This window comes from Solanum lycopersicum, chromosome 6, assembly GCF_036512215.1.
Source record: "Solanum lycopersicum chromosome 6, SLM_r2.1".
In the NCBI taxonomy this organism is placed as follows: domain Eukaryota; kingdom Viridiplantae; phylum Streptophyta; class Magnoliopsida; order Solanales; family Solanaceae; genus Solanum; species Solanum lycopersicum.
In genome coordinates, this window is record NC_090805.1 from 45,371,492 (window position 1) to 45,389,997 (window position 18,506).

Genomic DNA, 18,506 nt, shown 5'->3' on the forward strand with positions numbered 1-18,506 from the left:
GTATATGACAATTTTGGAAATTCAAATTCAATTTTGATGAATACAATATTTCACTTATATTACTCTTTTTATTTCAGTTTGTTTGATGTCTTTTATTTATAATATTTTTTTTGTTCTTTTTTTTTAATTGCTTTTTTCCTCATTATTGATGATTTTAGTGTAATTTTACGCATTTTTTTAAAATAATCTTTATTATTTATAATGGAAGACAAGATGAACATATGACAATATTTAAGTTTAACTTTCATAAACTCACAAGGAAAAGGAACTCTACATTAATGTTTATGTCCATTAATCTTCAAATGGTGTAGTGAACATTGAGAGTGTGTACAAATTGAATAATTAGAGGCTAGGATAATTTTCTTTGGTATTCCTACAAAGATTATTTTGTTTATTTTTTTAATTTTAATTTATTTTAATTTTCTTTGGTACTCCAACAAGGATTCTTTGATTAATTTATCTAATTATAATTTATACCTACACTAAATAATATTATTGAAATTTCAGGTATATTAATTTTAACTTTGAAGACTTGAATCGTTTTGTTTATTATCTTTTAAGGTTTTTTTAATGGTTTCAACATTGTATATATTTTATTTTGAATAATGAAATCAATTTTGAGGATTAGGAAATTTCACAATTTTTATTTATGTTTACCTTTTAGAATAATTTAGAAATTGTAACTAAAATATAGGTAAGTTTAAAGTTGTATTTTAGTTAATACATATATATAATTTGGGTTTAATTTATTTGAATACTTTATGTTATTTACGTAATTGAGACTATTTATCTTTGAATCTATTCATTTTTATATAAATAATAGGCAGTATATTATAATCGTAGTAAAATTAGTCAAGATAGAAAATAATTTACAAACATTTCATAATCTAAGATTTAGTGAAAGATGAAAAAAAAATTCATTACTAAAGGAAAGTATAATACTTTTGAAGGAAAAGAATAAATATTAGAAAAAAACTATATTTACATTAAACTTATTATATTATTAAATTAAATTTAAATTTCATAAAGAGTTCAACTTATTACATTAAATTTACTTTTCTTATTAAAATAAAGAGAATAAATTTAAGATTTTCTTTTATAATTTCAAAAATTCTTAAGCGATTTCAAATTACAAAAGATATAAAATTTAAGTACTAATAATAAACTTAAGTAAGACTTAAAATTTGATATATTTAGATTAAAGACTATAAAGAATCTTTAGAAATATATTTAATAATCAACTATTTAAAAAATTTATTATTTAACAGATTTAACGAATAATTTTTTATCGCGCAAAGCGCGACTAAGTTCACTAGTTTCATATAATTAAAATTGATAGTTAAAAAAAAAAAGAGTTCTTCCACTCCAAAAAAACATCAGTTATAAAATTCAGAAAAATATGTTAGGTAACTTTTATTTTTATCATGGTAATAAAAATTCAAAATTTTCCGATGAAACCGTTTTCAGCTTCCTCGTACCAAAAAATGAGGGAGAGAAGAGGATTGTAATGGAAAAAATCGATTGAGGGAGGGATCTTGATGGAGAGTTGGGGACGATTTGGATCAACTAGAGAAAAAAAAATATGAAGGGTTGTCGTGGGGTGGATGGGTGGGTTTTTTAAAAAATTCTTTTTTATTTCTTTTAGTTAGCTAAATAGACTAAAATAGTTAACTTTTTAGAAATTCATTTTTAAATAACTTTTTGGAACCAAATGTACATATCATTATTAAATTTATTAATTTTCCATGTCACAGCAATTGTAGTACACATATCACATATTTTTGCTAACTATAAAATAATTATCGAATATGTATCATTCTTAAGGTGCATATGCATTCAATTTAGGTACAAACCTAAATTAAAGTATTTAAATTAGTTATGCGAATAATTTTAAAGAATCATAGATAAATTAAATCGATATCTTAAAAGTAAAGATTTGTAAGATGGAAGGGGGAGGGGCGGGTACGAAACTGAACAAATGGTAAAAAAAAAGTTACATTCATGCGTAATATATAAATATTTTATAATAGTTATGCAATGCATCAATATTCTATAAATAGTAACTATATATATATAATAATTTGTCTTTCATAATATATAATTGATTTTTTTTTCAATCTCAACTGACTCGAATCGCCTCACTAGACTCAAATATTAGATATGAGCTCCTCTTGATATTTTGAGTCTTTTGATATATTATTTATGCACGATGATTTGCATTTACAACATATCAAATTAAGTCTTTTATGACAAATTTCAAGTTTCACTATTGTTGTGATTCGAAGGAGAAATCGTGTACATTAACAATCTACTAACTTAGCAAAAATACCTAAATTTGAAATCTAGCATTAAAGCAAACACTTTTTAAACATTAAAATTTAAAAGGGGCTTTTTTCTAAAAACACACATCAAAATGGACCTTTCACCTATTTATGGGCGAACTATAACGATCATTTTTGAACAATGTAGTCTCTGTTAACTCCAAATTCATTTAAACGAATATTATACAAATCTTAAAGGTAGTATCATCTTTTAACGATGTAATCTCTATTAACTTCAAATCCATTAAAACCAATATTATACAATTCTTAAAGATAGTACGCCACAAATGGGCACTATAATTCTTTTTGGTAACCTCCCTTTGAAGAATCTATATCTCTTTCTTCCTCACGTGAAGCTCTATCTCTTTCTTTGACAATAAATATGAGTTATTCTCTCCACATTTTCTCATTTATCTTATTCTACTTCTTCATACTGTATATTTTGATTTTTGAAATTTGTTAGTCATGTCTCAACAATTTGAAAAACATGTATACTTGGTGAATCATATGTTTGCAAATGCAAAGAGTATTGTAAAATTAAGACATCGAAAACTCCAAGAAAATCCAATCGAAAGTTTTGAAGTTGTTTAAATTTAAAGGTAAAAGAATTAAGTTGCCCGTTTCAAAATGTTTTGATATTCATTTGATTTCTTGTATTTTGAAAAATGATCATAACGATTATTTTTGGTGGACAAAAAATATGCTCATAAATAAAACTAACACCTTTTTTCACGGGTGAGGAGACACTCTTTCGATAATGATAGAACGACTTCACATATCATATGAAATTTGTAGGAGATAGATAATTTTCTAAATACATTGTCAAAAGAATTAATGAGAGAAAAAATGAGAAGAGAAATCAACAATACTAGGCGTCATAAAAATGAAATTGATATTTGTTCTGATTGCATGACACAATAATGTAGTTTATGCTCGGAAATCAATTATAAGAGGAATCATTATCCCCGTCGACCTTAATAGTCTTTTACTATTGTTGTTGGGTAAATAAATAGTGATATTTATTTTATGAAAAAAACTCTCATGTTTTTTTTTACTTTTATTATTTTAAAAAGTCATGATTTTATATCAAAAAGGATTTTACAATACTCTTAAAATTGAGAAGAGACAGATCAACAAAAAAAAATTGTAGTTCGCTCATTTGTGGGTGAGCTAGCTTAATGATTTGTAATTTTGAATTTGAATGAATTTGAAGTTAATGGAGACTATAATTTTTATGAGATGTAATAGAAATTGTAGAGATAAAAGTAGAACTAAGACTAAATGACTCAAAACTAGCATTGCTAAAAGATGGTAGCTTTAATTTATCTATAAATGGATCAACTGCCCATTTTAATGTGTCTTTAGAGAGAATTTCTTTTGACATTTAGAATTTAAAAAGTGTGTGTTTTAATATTAGACTCCCCAAATTTGTAACGGTGTAGAAAATTATATAACCGAATCAACAAAACAGAGCTAACATCTACGTAAAATATATGTCATTTCCGAATTCGCCCACTTTTGATCCGAATAATCATTTTAATTTTTAGCGATTCATGATAATCTTGGATTAAATACATTTAAACTAAATAAATATTTTATTTTAGTTTTCTTAAAATATATCCAAGATATTTTTAAAATTAATTTTCACCTTAGTTAATGAAAAAATGAATGAAAGCGATAGATAGGACGCAGGCCGTGAGGGAAGCAAATAGGGATGCCTCTGAGTGACTGAGAAGGTGGAGATCCAATATCTAATGAGTTGTCCTGACCCTCTCAAATTAGTTAAATATATTTTCATTTATTTAATTATATGTATTCTTAAGACAATTTTTTTAGAAAAGGTGCAAGCTTTTTCATAGATAACACGTTTAAAGAAGGCATAATACATGTATTGGATTTTAAATTTTAACTTTAACCTCCAACTTTTATAATACATAAATAGGTATTTTAACTATTCAATTTTTAAATAAATAAATACATGAGTCATACATGACAAAATACACATAGGATATTACGTATGACAAAAAATGACATGTAGAACACGTGTGTTTATTTATTCAAGTTTATGTAAATTTAAGTATTTACTTATGCACACTCAAAGTTTTGAAAAATATAAATATAATTCAAAACTAAATTAAAGGACATATTTATATATTATGACTTTAAAGAAATTCGTAGAGTAACATTTATTGCTCGCTCATCAAATAAAGTCAGGACAGAGGCGTCAGGCGTAGAGCCACGACATGATATGGTACCACGAGGCCATTAGCTTCACTATATCATTTCCAGATATTAAATAATATACTTCTCAAACACACTAAAATATATAACTAATATTAACATGATAATACGAATATAAAAATTGATGTATTCTTTTTCGTCTTTAATTATTCTCTCTATTCATTTTTATTTGTCATGTTACGCTTTTTAAAAAATTATTTAATTAATTAAATTAAATTATATTAATTCAACATTTTAAATAAAAAGTTTTAATAATAAAAAATTATATAAAAATTATTATAAATTAGAATTTTTTGCATATCAATATGATGAAAAAATATATTTTAAAATATTAGTAAAAAATATTTATAGTTTGACTCTAATAATAGAAATCATGACAATTAATAATGCAGAGAGGATTTTTTTTTTTTTTGGAATTGGCACACTATTAATTAAAAAAAATAGTTATTAATATATTATTTTTATCAGTTTATTCCTATGAATTATAAAAGGTATAATTAAAAATCTAAAGTTTCCAAAAAATGATTACTCTTGTCAAAATAATTAATTAAAAATATAATAGGTAAAAATATTTACATTTTTTTGATTTGTTAAGATAAATAAATAATTAAAAAAATTAATAAGTAATCAAAGGACGGAGGGAGGAGTATTTTATTTCTTCTATTAATATATACAATACTCTTTGTACCAAACGTACCTAAATCTAACAAAGTACTATTGGCTTTTGACACGATAGAAAAGTTGAAACGCATAAAAAGTAGCGCCCGTTTCAGTTTTCAAAGAAGAAGATTAAAAAAGTTGCGACGGAGCAGTACTATGGGCGGCGGCTATCGTGTAGGCTCCGCCATGTGGTGATATGTGCATAGACGTGGCGCCGTGCATGAGCGCGAATGCTCACCCAATCCCACACGTACTCTTTCGGTTTCATTTTATGTTGTAATATTTTGATTGGATTCAAAATTTAAGAAATAAATAAATTTTTTAAAATATTTACAAAGTGCGTGGATTTATTTTTCTTTCTATTCATAAATATATTTAAGTATTATTTTTAAAATTCAGTAAAATCAATAAAAAATATATATATACTTTTAAATACTTATTTTTTTGAGACTCACCAAAAAAAATGGTGGAAGTAGTATTTAATTTCTAGATGCCATGCCGCCCACGAATACGGCTTTGTTTCATCACACTGTTTGAGAGTCGGGCCATACTTTGACAACTTAAATTGATTTTATTTGAAAATGTTGTTGTAAAATATTACGTGTTTATACTAAAGAAGATGCGACTAAAATATTATCAAACATAAAGAGTACTAATCATCCTGATTTTAATATATAATAAATGAAACTGACACCTAAATTATTAAGGACCGCCCCTTGTTTTATTTGACAAATGACAATCCATTAAAAAAAAAATATCAAGTGGAAATATCAATGAACAATCTATTATGAACCACTATAATCCAAGAGATTTGACAACAGACCCACGACACGTCTTTAAACGGCATCCAATAGAGAAAAAGTTATGGAGAGACAATACAATAGGACAATTGAAAACGTCATTGTAGATGTAAGAAGAGGGAAGAAGCATTCAAGTTGAACGTCCACCTCATATCTCCTCCTAATTTCCCGCCCATCATTTCTTCTTAAAATATCATCACCTAAATAATCACTTATCTCCACTATATAAATTCTAAAACTCCTTCATTTCCTCTATCAAAGTTTTTTTAACTCTCAACACTTGGTTTATCTTCATGGAAGAGTATATACTTAAAAAAAACGGTAACAAGCGAACCCGAGAGGATTCGGGTTTGGACTCGGTCTTCGACTCGCATGAGTCGAAGCGAGTCCATATTGAGGCAAATGCAGGTTCGAGCTCGGTTGAGTTGAACGGAGTTGAAATGGAATTAGAGGTGAACTCGTCCGAGTCAAATCAGGAAGGTCATGTCTGTTCGCCGGAGTTTGATGAGTATGATGCAGACGTAGACGTAGATTCGCCGGAGGCTAAGCAGATTAGAGAAGATATTCTGGATATACTTGATGAGCCAGAAACAGTGAGAGATGGTACTATACCAGAAAATCAGGACCTTGACTCTGTAATCAAGAGTTTTGAAGAAGAGATCCTTCATCCTTCAACTCAGCCATCTCCTCAGACCTTCATTGACCTAACGTTCTCAGATTCCGGCCGTACTCAATCGGACCTCGGCTACCTCCTAGAAGCTTCGGACGATGAGCTTGGCCTCCCGCCCAGCTTTTCTCCCGAAAGAAATGTTGACTCCGAATCGAGATTGGGAAATACGATTGGATTTGAAAACGAATTGTTAAGACATGACTCATTCGACTTTGGGATGCTTGCCGGGATCATGGACGGAGATAATTACGGCAGTGAAAATGGCGGTGATTTTGTCACAGTGGGCGGACTATTCGATTATCCAGATCCATCAAATTTTTCGGAGTTGTCACGGCTGCCGGAGTCCCTACCGGCTTTGTAGAGAAAAGTGTGTTTTTAGGCGGCGTGTCTCACCTGTCCGGTCGAAATCTAATAGCTTTAGAATATTAGTTTGCTGTTTGTACATTTTAAAAAGATTAATAGCGAGGCTGAATATCAATATAAGTTTGCTTTTTTTTTTTTTCTTATACAAAGTCATTATTTTTTTATAATTCTTTTATCTATACGTTAATACATCTTTAACTATTATAAACTAAAGAAGGAATTGACTCTAAAATATAATTCACACAATATATATATATATTAAATTTTAAATTCATAATGCACAAACAGACATTTTAGCTATTCAACCTTTAAATAAATAAATACATAAGTCTTACATGACACAATACACATATGACACCATGTCGGATAAAAAATGATGAGTAGAATGACATGTAAGAATGTGTGTCTATTTGTTCAACTTTATACAAATTTAAATGTCTATTTATGCACATTCAAAACTAAAGAGTATAAATATAATTTGAAGCCAAATTAAAATTTAAAGAAAAAGATCAAAATTACCCTTATTATTGAATCACTTCTACCCTTCCTATTAACAAAATGAGGTGTCGCATTCGTATGCTATAATGCCACATCAATGTCCTCCTAACCAAATCCATCCCCACCAATTAAAAGGTAAGGAGATTGAACACCCGTATCCAAGCGCTCATTATCATAGAGAAACTCCATTTTTTCCGACGAACGAGACTGAACACTGGAGTTATAAGTTATAACCATTAATTATCTTATCCGGATAATGGATCTCTTTTGTCGTCGAAGATGTTGACAGAAAATTGATGGTAAAATCGTTATTTGTTTCTTCCCGATAATGGATATCCATTGTCGCCCACGATGGAGAAGGCACAAAGCTGCAAGAATCAAGCAAATAGTTTGAAAAATCATAGTAGCCTTTGCATTTCGTGCAAGATACTAAAACGATACCTTCGGAGAACAACATGATAACGATAATTGTAACAAAATCCGGTTGTGAGAACAAAGTTATATCATTAGAAGTAACAGAAACGTAAGTCAAAATTAACAACTCTGACTGTTTGATGGTTAACGCATTAGCAACAACAGTGAATCGTCTTCTCCTTAATGCTCTAATTATGTAATCAAGAAGAGACAGATGGTCCAATACACCATCGGTTCCATGAAAGACGAGAAAATTGTTCACTAAGGTCAGGTTGCTGATATTAACAAATCCAATTGAATTTTTTGTCGAAGAAATACATAATTGTCCAGTAGAGCTTTTGAAGAAGAAGAATAATTGCTATCAAACAAATTTAGGAAATCTTTGTGCTATCGCTATTGCAATGGAGAACGAAAGAGAACAAAAAGGTTAATAATCATATATCCTATCTGCTTGAAAAAATCGAACATGCAAAATTAATAAGTATATACCTCTCGTAAGTCGTAACCCTCCTCGAAATAACAATTCCAGTCATTGAAATAAATAAACAAATTCTTGAATCAAAATTTTATGAAAATAAAAGAAGTGTAGGTGTGTACATATACAATGCTCTACAAACATCACTCGTGCAGTAATGTGAAGAATCTTGAATTCGAATGAATTTGGAGGGAAAAAAAAATCAAAAAATGTGTATTTATGAAAAGATCTCAAATGTGCCTGCCATAATTAATTGCGCATTCAGTAAATACTTTCCTATTTAATATTTATTCATTATATTAAATAAATAGAAAAATAATATTTATTAGTATATAATTAACTTTGCTATTTATAATCTAATTATATTCATATAACATGAAAAAAATAAAACATAACTATTTTTCTTGGATATATATGGATAATTGCCGTATTCTGAAGTTTTTTTCATTCTTTTTTCTTCGCCCTAAACCCAATTTAAAATGGGAAACTTACATAAATATACCACAAATAAAAAGTATTTTACCATTTATAGCAATAACAATTTTTTTCACTTTATCACTTTTAATTCATATTACAAAAAATATTATTATTCACATATAATACAAACTTTATATATGGATAATTAATTAATTACACAATTTAACACACTTATAATATAACGTGTCAACATCTTACCAACAAACAAAATATATTTTTAAAAATTGTTTCAATACATATATATTGCATACTTAATTCACTTTTAACACATATTGCAAATTTAACATAGCATCGCTATAAATAAAAAATATTACTAAAATCACATAATTATTTATTAAAAGACATCCATCCAAATAATTTTTCGATTTAAGAATGAGATTGGGCCACGCTTTTTTCATTCGCTATGCGCTGACTGGATGCGTACTCGCAACCCTTAAACTTCAGTCCAAATCCCAAAAGACCCGACTTAGAAGCCCCCAAACACACCAAAACCGACCTGACCCGGCCCATCCTTTTCCCTCCAATATTCTAACGTTCTCCAATATCCTTTTCCCTACAATATTGACAATATCCACGTTTATTATCCCGTGGCTGAACTTCTTGTTGAATTATTTAGAAGATTAGATTACATTAGATGGATTGAGTTGTATGTTTCCAGTAGCAGCAGCACTCTTGATTAAGATTGTTAATCATTCCTCTCTTGGAAAAATCCTAATTTTAAGTTCAATTTTAGTTTTTTGGCTGAGTTGATAATGTTGCCATAAATATTTCAATGGTGATTGTTGTTTGATGTGACTCTGGTTTCATTTGCACCATGAGCTACTGTATATAGGAAAAATTGATCGTCATTCATTAGCTTTATCCATCATGCATTTTTAAATCTTCCTGCAAATGTTCAAATGCTTATCCCTGCTCATTAGTTCATAGTGTCGTTTCCAGTGAAGTCCTTGAGTATGCGTTTTAGTTGTTTGTTCTAGTAGTTGTTTCAATTAATTAATACGTTTGTATGTGTGAAAGTTTGATGAATCCAAGCTTTTTTTATTGGTAAAATTGTTTAATGACAATCTTGGATTATTCTCGTTGTTTCACTCCTCTACTTTTTTTACATGTGATTTCTTATGGAGTCCAAGTTGGACCCAAATTTATGATGGGATATGAAAACCCAAGCTCTTTTATGGAGGTCAGCCTTAAATGTTGTTCGAGATGGGAAATTGATGTACAGGAAAAGGAAACTGAACTACACGGAAAGAAAGCAAAACGAGTTGAAATACAGGGATGCATGCATACGCATAGATAGAGTGATATACAGTGAATATATACAGCGAAAATGGGCCAAAAATGAAGCAGAAAGGCCCAAATCTCAGCCCAGGTGGACAGAAACTGAGATTGGGCCTATCAGATTTATTTCTGAGCAAAATTAGGAATCTATTCTCCTTATTGTTTGATTAAATGATTGTAATTTATTTGTATAAATTATATAAATCACATAGTGTAAAACATAAATTACCTCCTATCCCTACTCTTTTTCAATTTACAAAAAATCCCTTATTTTTAATAAGTTTCTGATACATAATAAAACACTTAGATACATTATATTGTATTCCATTTTATCCGTTTGTTGAGTAATTTTGGAGATCCGTTTGTTGAGTAATTAGGGGGATTAAAAATTGAAATTTGAATTAATGCCTATTTTTTATATGTCACGGTTATTATTCCCTTAAATAAAGGCATTAACTTGTGTGTTTTAAAAGCAGTTATATTCCCTTAAAATTTGTCATTAGTGATCTTCTCTTCTTTTATGCAGAAACGAAATTTTTGATTTTGATTAGTAATCTTTCATTTTTTTTTGGCAAAAAGGATATTCAAATTTTCGTTAAAGGTAATTTTGTATCCGGTTTCGTAATGAATATTACGATATTGCTAAGACATTCAGGAATATGGGAGAGTGAGGTTAAATACAATCAATACAAAAGTGATGGAATAGTGGTTGGAGAAAATATTTCATATATGAATCTAATCTCAGCAATTGCTACTGAATTAAATATTGATGAATTGAAAAAAAATATTATTATCCGATATATTGTAGAGGGCAATTCTTCTCAGATGATAATTAGGAATGATATGGGTGTAAAGCTGTTTATAGAAATAAAGAAGCAAGAGGTTGGATTCAGTATGTATCCGCTTTGCATCGATACAAATGATAAAAGTACAGAGGAGTTACAAATTTTTGATTCAAGCAGTGGTGCAATTATGTGTATCGAAGGTGGACAAAGAGACGCTAATGCTCTAAACGTTGTTGAATCAAACATTGGTGATTCTTGTTACATACCCGAGATGGAGAAAGAAAATTATATATCGGATACAAATATATCAAATGTGGAGACGAAACAATTGTACAAGGATAAAGCAACTCTTGTGGCTGTAATGATGAAATACAAAATTAAAACTATCTTCAATTTTAGAGTCAAACGGTCAGATACAAAAAGGTATGTAAGTATTTCATATTTGATTTTTGTTTACACACTTTAGATAATGATATTTTTGGATAAATTTGGATTATTTACATGGTTAGTATATCACTTGGTGTTGGATAATTAAAAATTTATTTTGTATAAGTCAAAGATGGAATTATAATTGTGACAATTTAATTTATTTTGTATTATTATGTTGACGTGTCTGTGAATGTGTGTAAATATAAAATTTTTTGTATCAAATCTTAAAATTTCAAGTATGCATTTTTACTACTAACTAACAAATTTATATTGGTATAATTGCAGCTATGTTTTAGAGTGTTATTCGGAGAATTGTTGTTGGAAATTAAAGGCGTCTGTTAGGAAAAACACTGATATATTCAAAGTAAGATGCTTCAACAGTGAGCATACATGTCCATTAAGGGATAGGGTATTAAGTAAAGTACAAGCTACTATTGGATTTATTGGTGCTTTTACAGCTCCAAAATTGGTAAATCATAAAGAAAACATACTCCAAATGATAATATAATTGATGATGTTAGGGAAATGTATGGTGTTGAGATTTCTTACCAGCAAGCATGACGTGCTAAAGAACGTGCACTAGAGTTGATAAGGGGCAATCCTGCAGATGCATATAAAAATATGCCAAGATACATACATATGTTGGAAACGGTGTATCCAAATTCTTATATACGGATGCGTAAATCAGAAAAAAATGAATTTATGTATCTATTCATTGCTTTAAGGCCTTTGATGAGAGGGTTTGAGTTCTGTAGGCCTGTTGTTGTTGTTGATGGTTCACATCTTAGTGGAGCTTACAAAGGGACGTTTGTATCCGCAAATACTCTTGATGGGGCAGGTATGTCATGTTGCTGCATAATTATAATTTTTTTAAAATGATAATAATAACATTGTTTCAACATTATGTATCAAGTACATTAATATTGTGTGTTGACTATGTTAAGGTTGCATATTACCATTAGCTTACGGGATCGTCGATACGAAAAATGATTGTTCATGGACATGGTTCTTCACACAGTTCAAAAATGCATTTGGTGAGAGAGAAAAAAATGTGTGTTGTTTCATCGTCGATACGAAAAATGATTGTTCATGGACATGGTTCTTCACACAGTTCAAAAATGCATTTGGTGAGAGAGAAAAAAATGTGTGTTGTTTCTGATAGAAACGAAAGCATAATTAAGAGTGTTAGTATAGTTTATCCAAATGTTCCACATTTTGCATGCATATGGAACTTGTGGAAAAATGTTTGTACATACTACAAGAGAAGTAAAAACACTCTAAGTGATCTGTTTTATTCGATGGCTAAGGCTTATCGAAAAAAGGATTTTGAAAAATTGATGGCTAAAGTGGAAAAAGTAGATGGCAGAGTTAAAAAGTATCTTGAAGAGGCTGGCTATGAAAGGTGGTCTAGATCTCATGCAACCGTGAATAGGGGTAGAATGATGACATCTAACATTGCGGAATGTATCAATGGTTGTCTTGTTGATGCACGGCAATTACCTGTTTTGGACTTTTTGGAAGAAGCCAGAATTCTATTTGGTTCTTGGAACTGCAAAAATAGAGAAATAGCATCTTATACAAAGGAAACATTAGGGAGGAAATTTGAAGAGATATTGATTATAAACGCGTCCAAATGTTCGAAAATGAAGGTATTTATTCATATATCAAAAATTATGTATCTTGCTTAAATATTTTAAGATTTTTTTTTGTATAAAAAAATCCAACAGTAACTTTTTAAAAACTATTGCAGGTTGTTGCATCTTCAGAATTCATTTTTTCAGTTTATGAAGGTGATATAAGATACATCGTTTGCTTTGAGAGAAAGAATTGTTCTTGTGGTAGATTTCAGCATGATGAAATACCTTGTGCGCATGCAATGACTGTTCTGAAGAAGAAGAATATCAAAGATGTACACCCATACTGTTCTGATTACTATAAACCTGATGCATTAGCAAACACCTATGCAGTTCCAATGGAACCAATGCCGGACAAAAGTGATTGGATAGTTCCGAAAAGTGTTTTGGAAGAAGTTATATTGCCACCAAGATACAAAAAAATGCCTGGTAGACCAAGAAAAAAAAGAAAGAAAAATGCAGATGAAAAGCTAAGCGGAAACACAAATTGTTGTGGACGATGTGGACAAGAAGGTCACAATAGAAGAACATGTACTTTCTTTCCAAAAGATTCATAATGATTATGTTTCAGGAGTTCCTTTAATAAATGTAATAGTGTAGCATTTGGTTCCACTGTTACACAGAGATTCTGATTCAATAAATTTCTTTGATCATTTGGTAATGTGTTCTCTAATTCTTTATTTTTTGTTAAACTCTATTTAAATTTGACATTATATTTATGTATCAAATACTTTATTTTATAATCCTTACTCAAACTTACTTTAATCAATATTGATTGCGGAAATTTCACCCAAATTATTTTTAGTTCTAATTTAATTTAATTTAATAATATAGTATCATGTGTGTAGATACTTAAAAAAAATTCATATTTTGAAGGCAAATAATTGTTCGTAATATATATAAATCATAGTACTGAATATATCTTATTTGTACAAAAGATACTAATTTTTTTTTTAAAAAAAATGGCGTGTATCAAGTTTAATAACTAGTATCACTGTTTGTGATATTATATATTTTGATATTTCATATCATATACATAATTTAATTACGTATATAATTATCTTTTTTTGTATCATACAATTCTTTATTTTTTGTTAAACTCTGTTTAAATTTGACATTATATTTATGTATCAACTACTTTATTTTATAATCCTTATTCAAACTTACTTTAAATCAATATTAATTGCGGAAATTTCACCCAAATTATTTTCAGTTCTAATTTAATTTAATTTAGTAATATAGTATCATGTTGTAGATACTTAAAAAAAATTCATATTTTGAAGGGAAATTAATTGTTAGTAATATATATAAATCATAGTACTGAATATATCTTATTTGTACAAAAGATATTAATTTTTTTTTTAAAAAAACTGGCGTGTATCAAGTGTAATAACTAGTATCAGTGTATGTGATATTATATATTTTGATATTTCATGTATCATATACATAATTTAATTACGTACATAATTTTATTTTTTTTGTATCATACAATATATTTACGTATATATAATAAGTGTTTTTTATGACAATAATTACATTAGTGTAATTATTATTATAGTTTTGATACAATTATGACATTAATGTCTCACTAACAATATACATAATTCCTGAATTCATAACAGTAATAGAATAAACCATTTTAAAAATCAAAACACTTTCATAATTTAACAATATGTGTTGTTATGTTAATAAATACTTCAAACATCTTGTTTAACTCCAAAATAAAATTAAAAAAAAATTCAAACATTGAAAACTAATTAGCCTACATTAACAATTTCATCTTCAGATGATGGGTTTAATACATTCTTCATTCTTGGAGGGTCATCACTGTTGCTTACATATCCAGCATTCATCTTGTCGAGACCATACTTCAATAAAAGTATCACATATCTTTTGCGAAGATAGCTACTCTCAAAACTATTACATGACATATTGATTTTGTCACTCAAAAATTCTGCATATACAGCTACAAACAGTCCGCAATCACTACAAAAATAATAAGATTAATTATAAGGATGAATTAGATACAAAAAATAAAATAAAATAATAAACAATACTCACAGGCTATCGCTTATTTGTTGCATGTTGTCTTGAGCAAACTCCACATTAAACGAATGTTGCGGACCCAAAAGTTCTCCAGTTTTCATGTCTTTATATGCATCCAATGCTGCCCAATCTGTTCGCTCCTTTTTTTCAAAGAAGCCACTATCATGAAGATAGTTTGGAAGGATTTGAGACAACTTCTTGATGTCTGCAAAATGAACTCTCTTCCTTGATCCCGAAGTTGAGTCATACACCCTTATAAGCCTTTCTTTTAGAACCACAACAGCCAACACCCAATGAAAATTTTCATCACAGTTTACAGGAATGTAAACCTCATTTACTAAATGCCATGGTAAAGCAGCAGGAATAGAAAAACCATTGATGATGTTAATGATAGACCTTTCATGAACTGATACGACAGCAGCATGAATCATGTGTTCTTGTGTGCTAATTGTATCATCTGCATGACTGTTATAATACCTTGAATATGCTTTGTTTATATGAGACTTAAACAAGCAATTGATTGTAGTATATCTATACTGATCCATGCTTCTTTGTTTGGACTTCTTGCGGAGATAGTAAAAAATTACATCTATATGCTGCAAAATAAGAGAAAACATAATACATGGTAAAATGTATTTGATAAGTGGAAAACATATGCAGGAACTAATTTGATACCCTAACTGATAAATATATTTTAAATAATCAAGTTGATACTTAATATTAATAACAATCATATTAATAACAACATGATACAAAAAAAGTGTAATAGTATTTGATACTTATTATTAACTACATATAATATAGTAAGTTTTGAAGTGATACCTAAAAATCACAATTTGACAAAATAATGTTTATGATACCTCATCAGTCCAACATCTATTCGGCTGTGACATAGTATATAACCAGTTCTTGTCCATAGGAAATGTGACAACAAAGTCAATATAATCAACACCAAATGAAGCAGACTTTTCTCTGTATTTGTCCTCTGATTGTTTCCTACACACATAAATAATTTTTAGAAACAAATTAAAATAATATTATACAACACAAAATTAGCAAGACATATTATAATAACTTACTTGTTCGCATGTGATTTTAAGAGACCTTTTTCAATCCATTGCGAGAACTCGTCCATCATACCTAATGGCAATTGTTCAAGAAAACCACAACCTTCAAATAGATAGAGTGGGAGAACATCATCATCTATTTTTGCCTTGCCTTTATCGTTGGATCCAAAATTTGTCAAATATGAAGACCGTAAAATTCTTGAAGGCATCCTGTGTCGTGGTGCTGGAGTCTCAGTATCAGGAGGAAGTGAAGATTTCTTTACGGGTAGTTGGCTATCAGATAACCAAAAAGCACTCTCATTTTGTTCCACATGACTCATCAAACATAGTGGTTGGGCATTGTTTTCCACTTCTGTAGATGTATCAACAGAAAACAGACTTGTAGTGTGCTTTTCTATGTTGTGCTGAAGTGTATCAACATCATGTTCATCCGCATTTAAAATCTTTGTGTCTGAGTGAGAGGCCTCACCAGTTGTATAATCCTAATAAATATTTTGTTAGACTAAATTCGAACACAAACAAAAAAATTAATGTATACTGATTCATAATATTTGTACTAACATTTTCATTATTAAGAGCAACTTTTTCAATCAAAACATGACTACGCTGTGGTGAGTGTATAACCTCTACGGCATCCTCCATATGTTGTTCCTTTGAACAATCCATGTGATTAGGTGAAACAGATTGTTGGTCCACTTTATCTGTCTGTACAATACCAAAATATAATACATAATTCTATTAAATTAAAAGGCAGAAAAGAAAAAAAAACTATTTTTAAGTGTCATTTACAAACTTTTTCAATATTGATATTATTAACCTATTCATCAGCATCAACAGCAGATCCACCAATATCTTGATCAACATTATGTATCTGTTCAAAAAAATAAAATCGATAAGTGCTAATGAAAATGAAACAAAAAAAAGAAAGAAAAATAATGCCTTTTCAGTTTTGTTGTCTTTCTCGCCAACAACTTTCATCAACTCAGAATCATTTTTTTTTATCAACTCCACAAGACAACCAACTTGTTGGTCAACCTATATGCAAATTACACAATTTATAAAGAATTCATAATAAATAACAATAATTATAAAACATATAAGATAATCACAAAAAAATATATGATTGTAATACTAACATAACCCTTCAAGTATTGCTTCAGTCCCTCTACTTGTGAATTTTTGAAATTACTTTTCGAAAATCTGAATTTACGGGAACATTAGAGACATTGTCAACTTGAGAAGTTGGTAAATCTGGAGTGTAAACATTCTGAGTAGGTTGCTTTTCTGCTGTTGTTGATTTGAAAACCTTTGTTTTATGTGGATGTACAACCTTTCTTCTCTTCGGTGGTGGGGTAGTTCCTATGCTAGAGACTCGTGTTGATCTCCTCAACAATTGATCCGGTGGTTCAGATGAAAAGTCTTCAAATCCAGTAACCTCTTGTGGCTTCCCAACATCAATATTAACATTTGATGTACCAGGTTCATCATGAGTTACATGACTGGGTTGAGGTAATTGCAGTGCTGTACATTCCTCTCCAGTTGGCTGAATATTTGTACAGTTATGCTGAAAAATAACAAAATATTGAATCATTGTTAGAACGAACAAAAAATGTATCGATAAGACCAAAAAAATACTAAACATTTATATATTAATTACCTCAGTGAAAACGCTTTCCATAAACATCTCAAATTTGGGCTTTTCAGCCACAACTTTCCAATTGCAAATTCTTGGAATAACATTTTGTTCTTTAACCGCAATCTCATTATCCAACACAAAAGCACATTCATATATCCATACATTAAGTGCATACGATATACCATTTAATCGATACATTTTTTTCTCAGATTTGAACTCTTGTCTAAGTGAATTCATTAAACTTCTGAAAGCACGTTGACCCCACGGATACTGCCGATAAGTGCCATCTTCAACCATTAAAAAATCTTCAATTGGAATTGCTGTAGTACCAAGTTGAGATAATACAAAAGAGTGGATGAAAAACATGATAACCATCTGAAGTTGATCATCAATATCATCCCAACCACCCAACATAAATCGATCTACCAGATGTTGTTTATTTACACTGTAATTAGACCCCGGAAAATACCTCTGAACTAGCCTACTTCTTTTTGAATCTGGATATGTAAAATTCTTAATATTTCCACTGCATTTCAATCCAGTAATAATTGCAAATTCTTTCATAGTAAAGGTTAAGATATTTCCTTTAGCATGACAAATGTGAAGCTCCTCGTCTAGATTATCTTGCTCCACCTCTAAAAGAAGTAAACACTTTGTGATCTGACCTTGGTAATTACACTTAGGAATATTCAAATATGAACCAAATATACTA

The 18,506-nt window shown here is 29.3% G+C and overlaps 3 protein-coding genes and 1 long non-coding RNA gene across 4 annotated transcripts; 2 read left to right on the forward strand and 2 right to left on the reverse strand.

The window, feature by feature from the left end:
• Positions 1-5,932: 5,932 nt before the first annotated feature.
• LOC109120423 (uncharacterized) lies at positions 5,933-7,204 on the forward strand. The gene has a single exon (XM_019214151.3). The coding sequence runs from the start codon at positions 6,316-6,318 to the stop codon at positions 7,051-7,053; it is 738 nt and encodes a 245-aa protein (XP_019069696.1). The 5' UTR covers positions 5,933-6,315; the 3' UTR covers positions 7,054-7,204.
• A 324-nt stretch (positions 7,205-7,528) lies between these two features.
• LOC138349174 (uncharacterized) lies at positions 7,529-8,518 on the reverse strand. The gene is made up of 2 exons (XR_011221808.1): positions 8,457-8,518; positions 7,529-7,921 (listed from the first exon to the last, which is right to left on the reverse strand). It is a non-coding gene; the product is annotated as an uncharacterized lncRNA (long non-coding RNA).
• Positions 8,519-11,700: 3,182 nt separating this feature from the next.
• Positions 11,701-13,698, forward strand: LOC138349002 (uncharacterized). The gene is made up of 2 exons (XM_069298805.1): positions 11,701-13,060; positions 13,162-13,698. The coding sequence occupies exons 1-2, from the start codon at positions 12,398-12,400 to the stop codon at positions 13,600-13,602; spliced, it is 1,104 nt and encodes a 367-aa protein (XP_069154906.1). The 5' UTR covers positions 11,701-12,397; the 3' UTR covers positions 13,603-13,698.
• A 1,104-nt stretch (positions 13,699-14,802) lies between these two features.
• On the reverse strand, positions 14,803-18,358 carry LOC138349406 (uncharacterized). The gene is made up of 8 exons (XM_069299745.1): positions 17,816-18,358; positions 17,348-17,722; positions 17,098-17,193; positions 16,720-16,863; positions 16,171-16,640; positions 15,952-16,087; positions 15,107-15,687; positions 14,803-15,031 (listed from the first exon to the last, which is right to left on the reverse strand). The coding sequence occupies exons 1-8, from the start codon at positions 18,356-18,358 to the stop codon at positions 14,803-14,805; spliced, it is 2,574 nt and encodes an 857-aa protein (XP_069155846.1).
• Between the last annotated feature and the right edge of the window lie 148 nt (positions 18,359-18,506).

Excerpts from the sequence above, each read along its gene's own strand:
- LOC109120423 (XM_019214151.3), top strand. The coding sequence starts at position 6,316 with ATGGAAGAGTATATACTTAAAAAAAACGGTAACAAGCGAACCCGAGAG.
- LOC138349002 (XM_069298805.1), top strand. The coding sequence starts at position 12,398 with ATGATTGTTCATGGACATGGTTCTTCACACAGTTCAAAAATGCATTTG. Across the intron at positions 13,061-13,161 it reads CCAAATGTTCGAAAATGAAG|GTTGTTGCATCTTCAGAATT; the intron begins GTATTTATTCAT and ends AAACTATTGCAG.
- LOC138349406 (XM_069299745.1), bottom strand. The coding sequence starts at position 18,358 with ATGAAAGAATTTGCAATTATTACTGGATTGAAATGCAGTGGAAATATT. Across the intron at positions 16,864-17,097 it reads AAGACAACAAAACTGAAAAG|ACAGATAAAGTGGACCAACA; the intron begins GCATTATTTTTC and ends GGTATTGTACAG. Across the intron at positions 16,088-16,170 it reads TTAAAATCACATGCGAACAA|GAAACAATCAGAGGACAAAT; the intron begins GTAAGTTATTAT and ends TTATGTGTGTAG.